This window comes from Equus asinus, chromosome 8 (assembly GCF_041296235.1).
Source record: "Equus asinus isolate D_3611 breed Donkey chromosome 8, EquAss-T2T_v2, whole genome shotgun sequence".
NCBI lineage: Eukaryota > Metazoa > Chordata > Mammalia > Perissodactyla > Equidae > Equus > Equus asinus.
The window spans coordinates 44,018,885-44,037,533 of NC_091797.1; the positions used below are offsets into that span (position 1 = coordinate 44,018,885).

Sequence of the window (18,649 nt, forward strand, 5' to 3'; positions counted from 1 at the left end):
GAAATTTAAGAAGACATGGTGAAATGGAAAGATATTCCATGCTCATGGATTGGATGTATAAACATGGTTAAAATGTCCATACTTCCTAAAACAATCTACAGATTCAATGCAATCCCCATCAGAATCCAGCTGATTCTTCATGGAATGGAGCAAAGAATTACAAATTTATGTTAAACAACAGAAGACCTAGAATAGCCAAAGGAATACTGAGAAAAATAACAAAGCTAGAGGAATCACAGTCCCTGATTTCAAAATACACTACAAAACTTTCAGAACACTACACTTCAAAACAGTATAATACTGGCACAGAAACAGACAGACAGGTCAATGGAACAGAATTGAAAACCCAGAGATAAAACCACATCTCTGGACAGCTAATCTCCAACAAAAGATCCAATAACATGCAATGGAGAAAGGAATGTCTCTTCAATAAATGGTTTTAGGAAAACTGGACAGCCACATGCAAAACAATGAAAGTAGACCATTATCTCACACCACACACAAAAAGTAAGTCAAAATGGGTTCAAGACTTAAATGTAAGACCTGAAACCATGAAACTCCTAGAAGAAAATATAGGCAGTACACTTTTGACATCCGTCTTAGCAGTATCTTTTCAAACACCAAGTCTATTCAGGCAAGGGAAACAAAAGAAAAAATAAACAAATGGGATTACATCAGACTAAAAAGCTTCTGCAAGACAAAGGAAACCATGAAGAAAACGAAAAGACAACCCACCAACTGGGAGAAAATATTTGCAAATGATATATCTGATAAGTGGTTAATCTCCAAAGTATACAAAGAAGTCATACAACTGAAAACCAAAAGAACAAACAACTCAATCAAAAAATGGGCAGAGGATATGGACAGAGATTTTTTCAAAGAAGATATACATATGTCCAAGAGGCACATGAAAAGATGTTCAATATCACTAATCATTAGGGAAATGAGAATCAAAACTATAATAAGATATCAACTTACACCCATCAGAATGTCTATAATTAACAAGACAAGAAATAACAAATGTTGGAGAGGATGTAGAAAAAAGAGAACCCTCATACACTGTATGATCCAGGTATCCCACTACTGGATATTTATCCAAAGAACATGAAATCAGTACTTCAGAGATTTATTCATCCCTATGTTCATTGCAGCATTATCCACAATAGCCAAGACATGGAAGCAACCAAGTGCCCATCAATGAATGAATGGATAAGAAGACATGATACAATGGAATACTACTCAGCCATTAAAAAGACAAAATCATGTTATTTGCAACAAGCTGGATGGATCTTGAGAGTATTACACTAAGTGATATAAGTCAGACAGAGAAAGACAAACACCATATGATTTCACTCACATGTAGAGGATAAACAAACACATGGATAAGGAGAAAAGAGTAGTGGTTACTAGAGGGGAAGGGGGTAAACAAACACATGGATAAGGAGAAAAGAGTAGTGGTTACTAGAGGGGAAGGGGGTCAGTGGAGGGTGAAAAGGATTAAGGGGCACATATGTATGGTAACAGATAAAAACTAGACTATGGGAGGTGAACATGATGAGTCTATTCAGAAACTGATATGTAATAATGTACACCTGAAATTTGCACAATGTTATAAACCAATATAACTTCAATAAAATAATTTTTAAAAAAGAATTTGCATCTGTTCATGAAGGACCTGCTTCTCTTATGACTTATTTTACAAGTTCTGGCAAAAAGTTTATGTTGGTCTTATGAAATAAAGGTAAAAGAGTACCATTTTCCTTTATGTTCTGAACAATTTTGACTAGAGTTGGTGTTAAATACCGTAAATATTTTATACTATGTACCAGTGACACCATCTGGAACTGGGGATTTCATTAAGGGAAGGTTTCTAATTGTAAATTCAGCTTCCTTAGTAAGTTTAAATCTATTCTGAATTCAAATTCTTATTGTGCCAATTTTGGTAATTTGTGGTCTCAACTTATTGTTGCAGTTTTGAAAGCAATATATCATTTTAAGATTTTAAGATTTTGTTAATGTATTTGTATTTTTTAGCAATTTAACTCTGCCATTGCTTGGCTTAAGCTTCCTCTAGCTTAAGCTTTTCAGAATATCTTCAATCTGTGGAGTTGTATCTTTCATCAGTTTTGGAAAATTCTCTACTCTGGTCTCTTCAAAATTTCCTTTTCTCTTTGGTCTCCTGTCGTTCTGGTATTCCAATCACATGTATATTCAAATTTGTAGCTGTGCCTGATGGCATTGTTTTTTTTCTGAGCTTCAGTTTATAAAGTTATTATCAAGCTCATTTCCAGTACACTAATCATCTCTTGTGCTGTGTCTAGTGTACTATCAAACCCATTTATTGGGTTCTTTAGTTTGGTTATTATATTTTTATTGCTGGATTGTTTTTTGATTTTTTTATTACAGAATGCAATCACTGGTGACTGCTACAAACTTTCCTCAGATTTTTCCATCGTGTGTCTCTTTTCCTCAACATGTTACAATAATTTTATTAAAATCCTTGACTCCTAATTATAATCTACTGGGTTATCCATAAGCCTGTTCATATTGTTCTTTCATCATCTCTTTGCATTCAATTATACAATCCTATCACTTTCCATATCTAGTTTTATATAAAAAAGATGTGGAAGCCCATAGATGTTATTCCACCAGGGAAGTTTCCATATTTCCTCTGTTAACCCATAATGTGATAATGTAACACCTTAATTCACTCAAAAACTGAGATGAAGAAAGGTAAGTAGAGTTTTGGTGAGGTTCCACGTATCTCTCATTTGCCGCTTATTCTAAATGGCCCTCCAGCTCTTTTAACTCATAGTTAGTGGGGCTTCTGAGTGTTTACTTAGGATCCTTCCCACGCTTGTCAAACTCATGGACATGATATTACTCCACACTTCCCAGTGATCAGAGAAACTAACACATCATCTCCCCCAAGCTGTCTAATTGATAATAAGTGTCAGGCGTTCGAATCTAAACTTTTAAAACATCCAGTCTTGGGCTGGGCAGGAAAAGTTTTTTGGAATCGTTCAGAGAGAGAACTAAGAATGTAATGACTGTGAGTAAAGGTCTAATATTTGAGCCACTACCATCATAAGGAAAAAGAGACTAATAGTGACTGGGGCTCTCTATTTGAAGACAATATGTGACCATTCTTGAACATTGAAAATATTCCTCCAAAATATTTTTTAAATAGCATACAAAAAGAAAAATCTAGCATTATCTCAGTAATCACCTCTGGTTCTATGCATATAATTCTGCTTCTTTTCTAAGCCATGATAAAGTAGAGTGTCTCTGACAGCAAGCCTATGCATTATGTGGAAGCTGTTTAATAAATAATAGGATACTTTAGGCTTATTAGTTGGTTAATGTAAAACTACCAACTGACAAAGAAAATATGAGGGACTAAAAAAGCTTATTTGATACATCTCCTCATGGAACAGAGAACAAGAATCCAAGGATCTAGATGGCATTGTTAACTTTGGAAAGAATAGAGTCAACAATGGAATCAACTGGAAAGATTTTAAAAACTGCACTGCCTGACCTCTTTCCAAGACATTCTGATTCAATGATCTTAGAAGGGTCTGGCCTGGAAAACATTTCTGAAGCTTCTTAAGAGTCTAATGAGTATTCAAGTGTCTGAGAACCACTGGGAAAGAAGGCATGAGAAATTATTAAGATTTTTAAGCACTGGAATTATAGAGGTGAATGTTTCAGGCAGTTTATATTATTAATGAATGAAAGAAGCAGATCATTCCTACTATCGGGAATAAGAAATAAATGGTGTTATGCTTGAAATAGGAACAATTACCTAGGTGACTTAGGAAAAAAATTGGAAGACAATTTCATCGTTGTAATTAAAGGCAAGGGACTGAATCCCTGTAGAACCAGAAATTTAAGTAGGAATATAAAAACTATAAGAATTTTGGCGATTTAAATTTAGTCAGTATTATTCCATCTTCTTGGGAAACACCAGAAGGTAAGATGGGAAAAAGTAACTTAAATGACAAAAATTCTAGGACGTTCTTGGTTTTAGTGAAGCAGAAGTGAGTGAAAATCTGTACTTTTTTAGATACTTCTAACGCAATAGATACATTTTTATCTTAACTTGGTGTGCATTAGTTCATCTCATATTTAAAACTTGAGTAATATTAGTCTTGACCAGGTCCTGGGGTTTTTAAAAGGATACTATGTTAATGTAAGGCATTATTATGATTTGTTTGTTATGAAACGTATACTGCTTGAAAAATCATTCACAGAATCTCTTCATGGATCTAGCCCTATAGTTCAAGACTCATTTTTCCCTAAGAACCACATATTGAAATCTGTGTAGAGTATAAATCTGTTTGATTAAAATATTATTTTTAAAATGTAAGCCATATACTTTACATTTCAGGGGTCTATACTCTAGTTGAGAGAGTAAGTCATTACACAGAATTATAGGTGGTAAGTAAAGATGGAAATCAATATATGTGTTATGGGTTGAACTGTGTCCCCAAAATTTGGATAGTGTATTCCTAAACTCCAGTACCTCAGAATGTGGTTTTATTTGGAGATGTGGTCGTTACAGAGGTAATCAACTTAAAATGAGGTCATTGGGGTGAGCCCTAATTCAGATGATTAGCATCCTTATAAAAAGAGGAAATTTGGAGGGGCTGGCCCAGTGGCATAGTGGTTAAGTTCCTGTGCTCTGCTTTGGTGGCCCGGGGTTTACAGGCTCAAGTCCCACATGTGGACCCACACACCACTTATCAAGCCATGTTGTAGCAGCAACCCTCATACAAAATAAAGGAAGGTCACCACAGATGTTAGCTCAGTGCCAATCTTCTTCACCAAAAAAAAAAAAAAAAAAGGAAATCTGGAGACAGACAAACACAGGGAGAATGCCTGTGAAGATGAAGAAGGAGAACAGTTATGCTTCTACATGCTAAAGAATATCAAATATTGCCAGCAAACACTAGAAACTAAGTGAGAGGAACGAAATTCATTCTTTCTCACAGCCCTCAGTAGGAACCAACCCTGCTGACACCTTGATCGGAGTCTTCTAGCCTCCAGAACTGTGAGACAGTAAGTTCCTGTTGTTTAGTACACCCAGTTTGTGTTACCTTTTTATGGCAGCCTAACAAACTAATACAATATGATTAAATGCAAAAATTGTGATAATGACAATAATTAAGATAATTGAAGCTTATATTTTCTAATACAATGTCATTAGATGCAAAGATTATAATGATTAAGATGGTTGAAGCTTACGTTTTCTGAGTTCATATTTTGGATTAAACTTTATACTGAGTGATTTATAAAAGTTATCTTTTGTAATCTTTACAACAATTTTGAGAGAGACATATTTGTCTCACTATAGAAATTTTTTAAAAAAGAGGGGGCCTGATGATGCCACTGTTGGCAGGAGAGCAATGATTGAAACCCAGACACGTCAAATCTCAAAATCCATGTCCCTGTTCAACACTCTGCACCACATTTGGTAAAGAGCAGTAGAAGAGGCCACATGACTCAGTTTAGTGAATGGGGAGAATATTATCCATCAAAATGATGCAGAGCTCATGAGGATGATGAACTTATTCTAGAGCTTGAAGGAAATAATGAACCGAAAATGTTGGGGAGGCTTGAAGAACAAAGTGTATTCTTGATGAGGGAAGTTACCTAAGCCAAGTTCTCATGTCAGAAAACATGGTGGAGTGTTTAGGATGAAAGGGCAGGATTGTCAGGGTTTGTGTTGAAAAACAATGAGGAGAAACCTCTTGAGATGGTGGGTGTAACCTCTTCTGCAGTACCTTGAACCCCCAAACAAGTACTTACCATTTGTTTTTCTGACAGTTTGGAACCTGTGGAGGCTTTTGAGGAGAGTTACATAACTCAATGGTACTAAGAAAAAGGAATCAGAGAATATCGTATCCAGAGGATGGGAAGTAAAGGATTTATTTTACTGGAAATTGGATGAGGTTACCAGGAAAGGTAAAAGAAATTTTCAGAAGTAGTGGTGTGTCTTTCCAAGAGGTACTAGCTTTTTTCTGTTTGGGATACTGTGAGAAGGTCCTCTTTGAAGGCAGGAAGATGGACTGCAACAGTAGTTCTCCCACATTAGCCAGCATCCAAATCACCTGGAGGCTTGTGAAAACATATTTCTGGGCCCAACCTCCAGGGTTTCTGATTCAGGATGTCTGGGATGGTCCCTGGGAAATTACATTTCCAATGAGTTCCCAGCTGATGTTGATATTGTCTGGTTGGGGGTTCACATGATGAGAACCACTGACTCAATGAATACTTTCTAACTGTCATAGGGTCATGCTTCTGTGCCTTGATAATCCACCCGACCTGCTGAAGACTTTTTACTGTTTTCTGCATCTGAGTTTATAACTGAGGGAGAATGCAAGTTTGGAGGCACTGTAGCATCCACACATAAATTGACCTTTTCATGCTTGATATGCTCTGACCATGTCCAAATTTTTCTCTCTCTTCTCCATTTGGTCTCTCCCCTGTTTATATTCCTCTCACATCTCTATTTTTCTTAAAATTTATACTAATTCAGTCATCTTATTCAGACCATATGTCCCTCTTTTACTCATCGCTCACATTTTTCTTTAACATAAATATGTTTAATATGTATTTGGAATAGTCTTTCTTATAAGGAGGAATAAAGATAAGCTCAGTATAATTCAGTACTCTAAGTAATTAGGTACAGCTGTAGAGTGCTTTATGCTGAAGTGCTTGTAATAACCAGTGACACTAGGCCCCTTGATTCACGATCATACAGCATGAAGCATTTTGTGAGAATTTGGATGTGGATATTTTTTTCTGGGAAAGAATTTACAATACTTTACGAAAGATTGAACTAATGCAATTTAAGTTTTTGAGTGTAATACTGCAAAAAAACCTTTGTATTATTATTTCTATATCTAAATACAGTCTAAAGGGTTCTTGAAAATTATTTAACCACAATCTAATTGGCCACTAATATTCTGCAGCATATAATTTTGTAGATAGGACCATACTGAGATTTTTTTCATCTATTTCTTTAAAATCTCTAGCAAATTTAAAGATAAGTTTTTGATCACAAATTCTTAATATAATTACAAGGGATGAAGGCACACTACTTTTTCTCATGGATAGTCACACACACACTCCAGAACATTCCCTCACATAAATACTCTGGGAGAGTCTGTTAAATAATGCCCTTGCATGATATCGAAAAGACATGTGAAGTGCCTTTTTACCTTATATAAGTGTTTTCAATACTGTTACTTAACATGTTTCAGGGTCAGTAAATATGCTGGGTTGAGTGAAGTACAAGTTTCCTATGGATAATTAAACTGTATTGAGTAAGTAGAATATACCCTTAAGCACATTGAATGTAACGTTGGGATTTTGGGAGAATGATAATCAGTAATATAGATGTGTAGGATGAGCTGAATATTTAAAACTTTTAGAAATAAAGCTTAATTAGCTGATATAACAACTATCAATCCATGAGGATTAGGTTGATCTTATGGAAAGAAGAACAGATGTATTTGTATGAATGTGAAATTTAGTTATAAGAACAAATTTGTATGACTGTGTGACTGGGTATTTGGGAATAAAAAAAGAATTGAGGAGTCCAAAGTTGTGATCTATGATTACTGAGATGTACAGCTAGAGAATTGAGGAAGATTGTGGTTATAAATATTTCTGGAATATAAATAAACAAATGGGTGTGGACATTCTCAACAAAGTATTTTCCCAGGGAAATGAGAGCATATATGTACATATACCTATGTCTAACATATATATACATACAAAAATTATTACAATACAATTTGATAAGCGCTATTGTAGAAGTATGTTTAGAAACTTATGGAAGGGTTTCAAGCTCAAGAATGCTGAAGAGTATGTGTAGCAATAAGTAAAGACAATGATTATGGGGGAAGAGATGATCAGAAAACTAAATATTACAAGGGATACATGGAAAGATCAAAACATATGGATATCTGATGAATAAACAAACCAGAGATTGGTGCAGTTGAATTACACACAAAGGCACCATGCGAAACAACATTAACTGAAGATCTGTTCAAAGAAAGCTGTTCCAATAAGCCCCACCGCTATTCTGTCTGGCCCTCACTCCCCATGCAGAGGAACAGGGAGCAAGGTGCATACCTGGAAGGAAAACAAATGAAAGAGAGTACTGTTCTCTAGGGACGGCAACCAAATCGATTGAGAGGATAAAGGGTTCTCCTGGGGTATTGGTCCCTCTATGGACACCTCTCATTTTAGTATTCAGTGAGTCCCATTTGAAGAGTCAGCTCTTCACTTAAAATGCCCAAATCCAACTCTCTCATTTTAAGTGTTTACAATTCAGCTGTCCCTTCAGAGTAGATGCATGTAGAGGAATCAATCCTATCTCTACAAAAACAGAGTAATTTGTGCTCCTAGTATTTGCATGGTGTTAAAATTACAAAATTATATTGGTGTTACAACATTTAAATAGATAGGCAAGCATGAAATGTTCTTTTGAAAAGACATTTTAATAACTGTTACCAACAAGGACAATATTTGATTATGGAAGGGATGAAGGAACATAGTGAGAGATACGGGTACTCATTTTTCTCCCTTATGAAACCAGTACAAAGAGCAATACAGCTTTAATGATGTTCAAAAATTTAGAAAGAGAGATAATGAAAGAAAAAGGTATGAAAAATGCTATAACTATCAAAATGCATGAAGAAAAATGGGAAAGGAGATAAAAAGCTGTTTAGGAAAAACATAAATTCTTAACTTTCAAGTCAGGTATAGGCAATCATTAAATAGAAGAAAAACATTATTATGACTGTAACCAGCAGGTAAAATAATAAATTGTTTAAAAGCTACTTCCAACCAGGAAACAAGGTATGAGAGAGGAGTTCACATTTTAATATGTGTATTTTGTTATAATTATAGACTTTAAAAATTACAGTTAAAACAAATAATATGGAAAAAAGTAAAAACCACTACAAGATAGTTGAAATAGCCTGATTAAAAACCAAGAGTTTCAAATTTGCATTCTAACTGATTGTTTTAAGAAGAGAAGTCCTTGTACTTCTGGTGACACTCTTGCCATGTAAACTTGCCTATTTCTCTAACCATTTATTTAGAATATAATTTTGCATAGATATACAAAAGTGAAATTCATGTCAGCTAATGCAGTCATTAGTAAATGGGGATATTGACAATGCTGTTTCCAAAATAATCCCCTGAACACAAGAAAAGTTCTACTTAAGTATTGACTGAGTGAATGAATTTAATTGAGTGGTCTTAATTTTTAATATTTTATTGCAATTTCCAAAACATTCCAAATGATTTCATTCGAATTTTATTAATCATAAAATACCATTATAAGATTGAAATGTTATTAGGCTACAGGTAAATGTAATATTATAATATTATTAAAGAGGTTCTGGCTCTAAAACCCAGTGTATTCTAGAAAAAGCAAAATGCTAAATGTAGATTTGATCAGTCTTCTAAATTAGTTTTGTCTAAATAAACTAGACCAAAGCGCATTATAGTCCTCCTTAGTCTGCTCCTACAATCCACACACCCAAATCACTAATTTCACCACAAATTTTTGAGAGTAGGGCAGTCTAGAGTGGACAAGCAATCTCCAGAGGAGGAAAATGAGAGTAGGAGAAAACAGGACAGATATTGCTTGCAAGCAATACTTGGAGTGCAATGCTGGGTCACCTGCCACATCCCACCTTCACTGCAGAAAAAACAGATATGTCTGGAATGATAGAATTCCATAGGCCTTCTACCAAGCGGGGTATGAGGCCCATTTCTGGCAGGGCTTCAACCTTATGCAGCTTTAAGGGCCCTCTTTAAGAAAAAAAAAGAATACACAGTTATGAATACAAAACAGTTAGGTCCTTACAATGACCTTAAGCTTCAGGTAACTCCACCTCTGGATGAAGATGAAAAAACATAAAGAGATGTGAAAATAAGTGGATTTAAAAATGTCCTACCTCTTTCCAGGAAAACTGTCTCCTAATGGGGACACAGTATAGAAGCCAGAGACCTTTAGACCAGGAACACTGAAAGCTGCCCTCCACAGCATTAGGAAGTAAAAGCGTGAAACCTTTCAATCTTTAAATGCAGTTGGGTTGAGTCAGTGATGGGCAGAATGAGAGAACATCCTGCTTTTAATGACAAAAATTGTGTCATGCAGTAGGCTGGTTTCCTCTTCATTGGTGTCTCAACAACATAAAAAGGTGTCACTGTCCAGTTTGCTTGTGTCTAGTCCTTTGCATAACAATTACATTTTCCCTAAGCACTAAAAGCTGGCCTTTGCTCACCCTTACACTGATAGAAATATACCAAGATATTTGTCTGCTTATTTGATTGTTCTGCTCCACTTGGTGCTGATTTAGGGAATTGAGCAGAAGCACAGGGTATGGAATTTGGGTACCTTCCTACACCTTCTTCAAATTTTTTAATTTTTGTGTGTATGAAAAGAAATCTCAAGATATTGTCCTCCTCAAACTGAAACATAAAAGATAAATTTTTAGTTCTTCATCCACGATTAAATCACCTATTCTTGATCTGTTAATTAATTGCAACTATTTACAATTATTCTGAACTGGATTTTTGCCATCTATATTACTGTATAACTAGTTGTCTTGTTTGGTCCCTAGGTGCACAAATGAAATTACGTAAATTCATATGTTAATATCTCTTAGAAACAGATTATCAGTTACAGCTATTTTACTTTACTGTGTAGGCAGTGACATTCAAAATGCTCTCTTCCCCTGTTATAGAATTTGTTATATACTGACATGACAAATGTACGGATATAATCCTATCTAAAACTAGGTTATAAAGTCCTTGAGGAGTCAGATGCTCTTTCCAGATGCTGTGGTTTGCATTTGATATCTCGTTTAATAATCACAACTCAGTTAAAAAGTTATTTCTGCTTTGTAAAGAAGTAAAATGAAGCACATAGAAATAACTTGTCACGGGACATGCAAATTTGGAGTGGCAGAGCTTGAGTGTGATTAATGCTACCCGACTGCACAGTCTCTGCTCATTCCTTTACACAGTCCTGGTCATATCACATATGTTGGTACCAGAGCACCATACATAGAGCAAACAGTGAATAAATAGCTACCCAGATGTTTAACTTTTACAACTTCTTGTGGTTCTAGATAATGAAAATATCCATCATGGAATGGGAGAATCAGACATCTAGCTCTGACTTCATCCTGATGGGAATCTTCAGTCACACTCCCACTCATATGTTCCTGTTCTCTCTGGTCCTGGGCATCTTCACAGTGGCATTCTTGGCAAACACTATCATGGTTCTCCTCATCTATCTGGATACCCGGCTCCACAACCCCATGTACTTGCTCCTCAGCCAACTCTCCCTCATGGACCTCATGCTCATCTGCACCACTGTACCCAAAATGGCCTACAACTACTTGTCTGGCAGGCGGTCCATTTCTGCAGCAGGATGTGAAGCCCAGATATTCTTCTATGTGTCCCTGTTTGGTGCTGAATGCTTCCTATTGGCTGTCATGGCCTATGACCGCTATGTTGCCATTTGCTACCCTCTTCAGTACCACAATCTCATGAACTGGAAAATCTGTGGAGTCATGGTTGCCTCTTCGTGGATCCTCGGTTGCCTGGATGGGATTGTTGATGTAGCCGCTACTTTGTCCTTTTCCTATTGTGGCTCCCGAGAAATAGCCCAGTTCTTCTGTGATTTGTCTGCACTCCTAAGTCTCTCGTGCACTGATACTTCCACATTTGAAACACTTGTTTTTATTTGTTGTGTGTTAATGCTTCTCTTCCCTTTATTACTCATCGTTATTTCTTACACTCGTGTAATCATGGCTGTCATTCGCATGAGTTCTGAGGAGGGTCGGCACAAGGCTTTCACAACCTGTACTTCACACCTTCTTGTTGTCGGAATGTATTATGGAGCAGCTATGTTCATATACATGCGGCCCACTTCTAATCGTTCCCCAACCCAGGACAAGATGGTGTCATCCTTCTACACCATTCTCACCCCCATGCTGAATCCCCTTATCTACAGCTTCCGCAACAAAGACGTGGCCAAAGCATTCAGTAAGGTACTAGAGAAGGGGAAATTTAGAGAATAAATTAAATAATGGTCAACAAGGGTATTTTTCCTCTCGTAACTCTTCTCTGTCAATCTGACACATTCATTTATTTAAAAACATGATTTAGCTACACATGTATAGACCATTTTCCTGCGATATGTATAGGCATCAGCGTTGATCGACTCTGGGTACACATGCAGTCAACTGATATATTTGGAATTTATTGTATTTATTTTGGTTTTAAGTATAAATCAACTAAACTTCTTGAAAAGTTAAAAATTAAGTTAGTAAAGATGTATACCTTGGTTATAGAACCAAATAAAAAAAACTGCATTAAATGCTTTCCCTTATTTTGAAATCCCAGAGTCTTATTGAACTGCTTATATTGTGTCTTATGTACTGAGTTAAATACTAGAATTGCCTAATTCATTTTTTTATTAGTTAATTCAAAATAAATAGCCAAACAGAGATTCATAGTCATTTTCTCATTTACAAAGCTTGTGCCTTGATGACTGCTTATATTGTCAAAGGAAGGCTTTTTTTTCTAAGTGTTGATGCACTGAAGATTTGTATATTTGCAGATTTCTTTTGGCATCAAATCCAAAATGTCATCGCTGAGATGGATGTCAAGGAAATTACAGCCTATGTTTTCTTCTAGGAGTTTTACGGTTTCAGGTCTTATGTTCAAATCCTTAATCCATTTTGAGTGAATTTTTCTGTGGTGGTCCAGTTTTGTTATTTTGCATGTGGCTATCCAGTTTTACCAACAGGGTTTATTGAAGAGACTGTCCTTTCTCTATTGCATATTCTTGCTTCTTTGTCATAAATTAATTGACTGTACATGTATGAGTTCATTTCTTGGCTCTCTATTCTGTTCCATTGGTCTATATGCTTGTTTTTAGAAATACCATACTGTTTTGATTACTAGCTTTGCAATGTAGTTTGGAATCAAGGAGTGTGATGCCTCCAGCTTTGTTTTTCTTTCTTAAGATTGATTTAGTTATTTGTCTTTGGTGGTTCCATTCTAATTTTAAGATTTTTTAAAATATTTCTGTGAAAAATGCCATTGGAATTTTCATAGGGATTGTATTAAATCTGTAGATTGCTTTGGACAGATAATCATTTAAACAATATTAATTCTTCCAATCCCTAAGCACAGATTATCTTTCTTTTGATTTGTGTCTATTTCAATATTTTTCATCAATGTTGTATAGTTTTAAGAGTGCAGATCTTTCACCATGGTTGAATTTATTCTTTGTTATTTTATTCTTTTTGATGCAATTGTAAATAGGACTGTTTTCTATTTCTCTTTCTGATATTTTGTTATTAATGTACAAAATGGAACAGTTTTCTGTAGGTTGATCTTGTATCCTGCAATTTTGCTGAATTCATTTATTAGTTCTAACAGTGTTTTGATGGAGTCTTTAGGGTTTTATATATATAATATCATATCATCTGCAAATAGAGACAGTTTTACTTCTTCCTTTCCAATTTGGATGTGATTTTTTCTTTTTTCTTTTTTCTTTTTTCTTTTTTTTTTTTTTTTTTGTCTAATTGCTCTCACTAGGACTTCCAATACTGTGTTGAAAAAAAGTGGTGAGAGTGAGCACCCTGGTCTTGTTCCTGATCTTAGGGGAAAAGATTTAAGCTTCTTACCATTGAGAATGATGTAATGATGATGTTAGATGTGGACTTGTCATATTTGGCCTTTTATTATGTTGAGGTATGTTTCCTTGATACTCACTTTGTTCAGAGTTTTTATCATAAATAGATGTTGAATTTTGTCAAGTACTTTTTCTGCATCTATTGAGATGATCATAAAATTTTTATTCTTCATTTTGTTAAGGTGGTCTATCACTTTGATTGATTTGAGGATGCTGAACCATCCTTCCATCCCTGGAATAAATCCCACTTAATCATGCTGCATGATTCTTTTAATGTGTTGATGAATTTGGGTAGCAAATATTTTCTTGACCAAAATATAATTCTTGACAGGAGTTATTCTAATTGTGTTTGCAAGTTAAGAAGTGATCAAATTAAGATTTTTAAAACTTTCTTCTATCTTACTACTGTTTTTCTCTCTCTTTTGGTACTTCTTTCTGATATATAATATGCTATCAAGAGAAAAAATAATAGAGTTATAAAAAGATAAGAAATAATAAGTATTGGAGAGGATGTGAGGAAGAGGGAACCTTCACACACCCTCTGGTAGGAATATAAACTGGTGCAGCCACTATGGAAATCAGTATGGAGATTCTTCAAAAAATTAAGAATAGAACTACCACATGGTCTAGCTAATCCACTTCTGGATATTTATCCAAAGAGTATGAAAACACAAATTCAAAAAGATATTTTCACCCCTATGTTGATTGCAGCAGTATTCACAATAGCCAAGACTTGGAGACAACCCAGGTGCCCATCAATGTATGAATGGATATAGAAGATGTGATATATATACAATGGAATACTACTCAGACATGAGAAAATGATGACATCTTGCAAATTGTGACAACACAGATGGGCCTTGAGTGTATTATGCTAAGCGTAATAAGTCAGACAGAGAAAGGCAAATACTGAATGATTTCACTCATACGTGGAGGATAAACAAACACATAGATAAGGAGAACAAATTAATGAGTACCAGAGGGGAAGGGGCTGGGGGGAGGGCAAAAAAGGTAAAGGGGTACATATATATGGTGACAGATAAAAACTGGACTATTGGTGGTGAACATGATGCAGTCTACGGAAACTGATATATATTAATGTACACCTGAAATTTACACATTGTTCTAAGCCAACATGACTTCAATGAAATAAATTTTTATAAAGGCATTCAAAAAATATCCTGAGACAAACAAAAGTGAAAACAGAAAATACAAACATTTATGAGATACAGCAAAAATAGTACTAAAGAGGAAATTTATAGCTATAAATGCCTACATTAGGAAAGAGAAAGCTCTCAAATGAACAACTTAACTTTACACTGGATAGAATTAGAAAAAGAAAAATAAATTAAGCCAATGTCTTCAGAAGAAAGGAAATAGCAAATATCAGATCAGAAAAAATAAATTAGAGATTAAAAAAAATAGAAAACATCGCTAAAACTCAGAATTGATATTTTGACTAGACTAACTAAGAAGAAAAGACTCAAATAAGTAAAATCAGAAATGAGAGATGAGATATTACAACTGATGCTGCAGAAATGAAAAGGACTATAAGAGAATACTATGAAGAATTATATGCCAACAAACTGGATAGAAGAATTGGATAAATTCCTAAAACCTTACAACATACCAAACTGAATCATGAAGAAATAGAAAATATGAGCAAACTAATAACAAGTAAGGAGATTGAATCAGTAATAAAAAGTCTCCCAACATAGAAAAGCCCAGGACCAATGGCTTCACTGGTGAATTCTACCAAACATTTAAGAATAATTAACATCAGTTCTTCTCCAATTCTTCCAAAAAATTGAAGAGAAGGTATCACTTCCAAACTCATTTTACAAGGCCAGCATTGTGCTGATACCAAAGCCAGACAGGAACACCAACAAGAAAAGAAAATTACAGGCGAATATCCCTGATGACCATACATACAAAAATCCTCAATGAAACTCTAGCAAACAAATTCAACAGCACATTAAGAGGATCATAGACCATGATCAAATGGGCTTTATCCCTAGGATGCAAGGATGGTTCAACATACCTAAATTAATGAAGGTAAGGTGCAACATAATCAGAATAAAGGATAAAATCACATGAGCATCTCAAGGGATGCAGAAAAAGCAGTTGACAAAACACAACATCCTTTCATGATAAAAACTCTCAACAAATTAGGTATAGAAGGAATGTATTTCAACATAATAAAGAGCATATTTGACAAGCCCACAGCTAACATCAAACTCAATGGTGAAAAGCTGAGAGCTGGTGATCTGTGATTGAGAAGAAGACAAGGATCCCCATTCTCACCACTTCAGTTCAATACAGAACTGGAAGACTTAGCCAAAGCAATTTGGCAAGAAAAGGAAATAAAAGCCATACATCAGAAAGAAAAAAGTAAAATCATATCTGTTTTCAGACAACATGATCTTACTTTCGGAAAACCCTAAAGACTCCACCTAAAAACTGTTAGAACTAATAAATGAATTCAATAAAGTTGTAGGATATGAAATCACCATACAAAATCTGTTGTGTTTCTATACACTAACAATGAACAATCCAGAAAAGAAATTAAGAAAAGAAATCCATTTGCATTTGCATCAAAAAGAATAAAATACTTAGGAATAAATATAACTAAGGAAGAGAAAGATCAGTAGACTGAATAAGACTTTGATGAAAGAAATTGAAGAAGACATGAATAAAGAGAAAGATATCCTATCTTCATGGATTGGAAGAATTAATATTGTTTAAATATCCATGCTGCCCAAAGTGATCTATAGTTGAAATTCAATCCTTATCAAAATTACAATGGCATTTTTCACGGAAATAGAAACAGCAATCCTAAAATTTATATGGAACCACATAAGGCCCCAAATAACTCAGCAATCTTGAGAGAGAAGAATAAAGCTGAAATCATCATCCTTCCTGATTTCAAACTATATTACAAAGGTACAGTAACAAAAACAGTATGGCACTGGCATAAAAACAGACAGGTAAACCAATGGAAAAGAATGATATTTTAGAAATAATTCCATGCATTTACTTTCAACTGATCATCAACAAGGGTGCCAAGAACACACAATAGAAAAACGAAAAACGTCTCTTCAATAAATGGTATTAGGAAAACTGGATATTCAAATGGAAAAGAATGAAAGTGGACCCTTACCTCACACAATATACAAAAGTCAACTCAAAATGAATTAAAGACTTAAACCAAAGACCTGAACCTGTAAAACTACTGGAAGAAAACATAGGGGAAAAGCTTCTTGGCATTAGTCTTGGCAATGAGTTTTTAATATGACACAAAAAGCACAGGAAACAAAAGCAGAAATAGACAAGTAAGCTTGCATCAAACTAAAAAGCTTCTGCACACCAAAGGAAACAATGTAGTGAAGAAACAATCTATCGAAGGGGAGAATATATTTGCAAAACATACATTAGATGAGAGGTTAATATCTGAAGTATACAAGGAACTCAAACAATTCAATAGCAAAAAGACAAACAAATAATTGCATTAAGAAATGTGCAAAATACTTGAATAGACATTTCTCCAAAGAAGACATCCAATGGCCAACAGGTTTTTAAAAAGGTGCTCAAAATCACTAATCAGGAGGGAAGTGCAAATGAAAACCACAATGGCTGAAGTTAATAATACTCTGTTGTATACTTGAAATATATCTTGAGCATTCCCACCACAAAGAAAGATAAACACTCTGAGAAAGGTGATGGATATTTCCATTAGCTTGATTGTGATAATCATTTCACATGTATTTTGTACGTGTATTAGGGACAATGATTGCAATGTAGCAAACATCCAAGATAGAGCTATTCCTAAGCAAGAAACACATGGGGATGGGAAAATGTCAATCTATGATGATGACAGCAACAATGAGAAGGTGCCCTATTGGCATTGCTAGGTACATAAGGAAAATAGCATTTCACTCAAAACCTGTAATTCCTGCACATCAGAAAAGCCCATGAGGAGGAATTCAGTCACCATGGAGTTGGGCATCTTTGAGAAACACAATATTGTTCTGGAAAGAAAAGAGGTAGAGTCCTACAAAACTATAGAGAATCGTTAAGGAAAAAAGTTAGCCCAGTAATTTAATGTGGACTGTATTTGTTATGTATTTTCAGTCATGTTATATTAGAATTAAGTAAATTTATCTCATGCGTCACTCTTAACTTTCTACCTGCTCAAATCTCCTACTTGCCCAATTTACTTGAATGCCTGCATTTAAGTTCCAACTCTGCTCCTCAGTAACAGCTTGACTTGGTAAAGTTAACTCAACTATCCATTCCTCTCTTTTTAGAAACCTATGAAATCAAGATAATAATAGTACATTTCTCTTGCTTTATAAAATTATTATTGAATTGTTTGGTATATTTAAAATACTCATCACAGTGCCTGGTATAAAATAAACACTTAGTAAAAGCCCAGTATCTTTCCTGGGAGTTGATCATAAACAGAACCTGGGTTTTTATCTACAGATGTCAACATGTCTTAACCTCATTTAGAGATTTATATAGAAAGAAGATTTATAATTAATCATGTGAGGAATAATGTACATCTCATTATCCTTGCATCATACCATTTCATATTGGTATAAAGCTGAAAAGTTGGAATTAACAAGTAAATTTACAGATGAAGCAATGAAATCTCAGAAGTGTGAAGTTAATTTTTAGATCAAACACTTGAGTAGAACTGCTTTTAATATGAAAGCTATTGTTAAATAAGTCATGGGGATATAACACACAGCATAGGGAATATAGTCAATAATATGGTAATAACTTTGTATGATGACAGATGATTACTAGACTTATTGTGGTGGTCATTTTATAATGTATGTAAATGTCAAATCACTGTGTTGTGCATCTTAAACTAACATAATACTGTATGTCAAGTATACT

General features: G+C 34.8%; 1 protein-coding gene across 1 annotated transcript; it reads left to right on the top strand.

Annotated features, from left to right (window-relative positions):
- Positions 1-11,180: 11,180 nt before the first annotated feature.
- LOC106829640 (olfactory receptor 2M3-like) lies at positions 11,181-12,119 on the top strand. The gene has a single exon (XM_014838853.3). The coding sequence runs from the start codon at positions 11,181-11,183 to the stop codon at positions 12,117-12,119; it is 939 nt and encodes a 312-aa protein (XP_014694339.3).
- Positions 12,120-18,649: the final 6,530 nt, after the last annotated feature.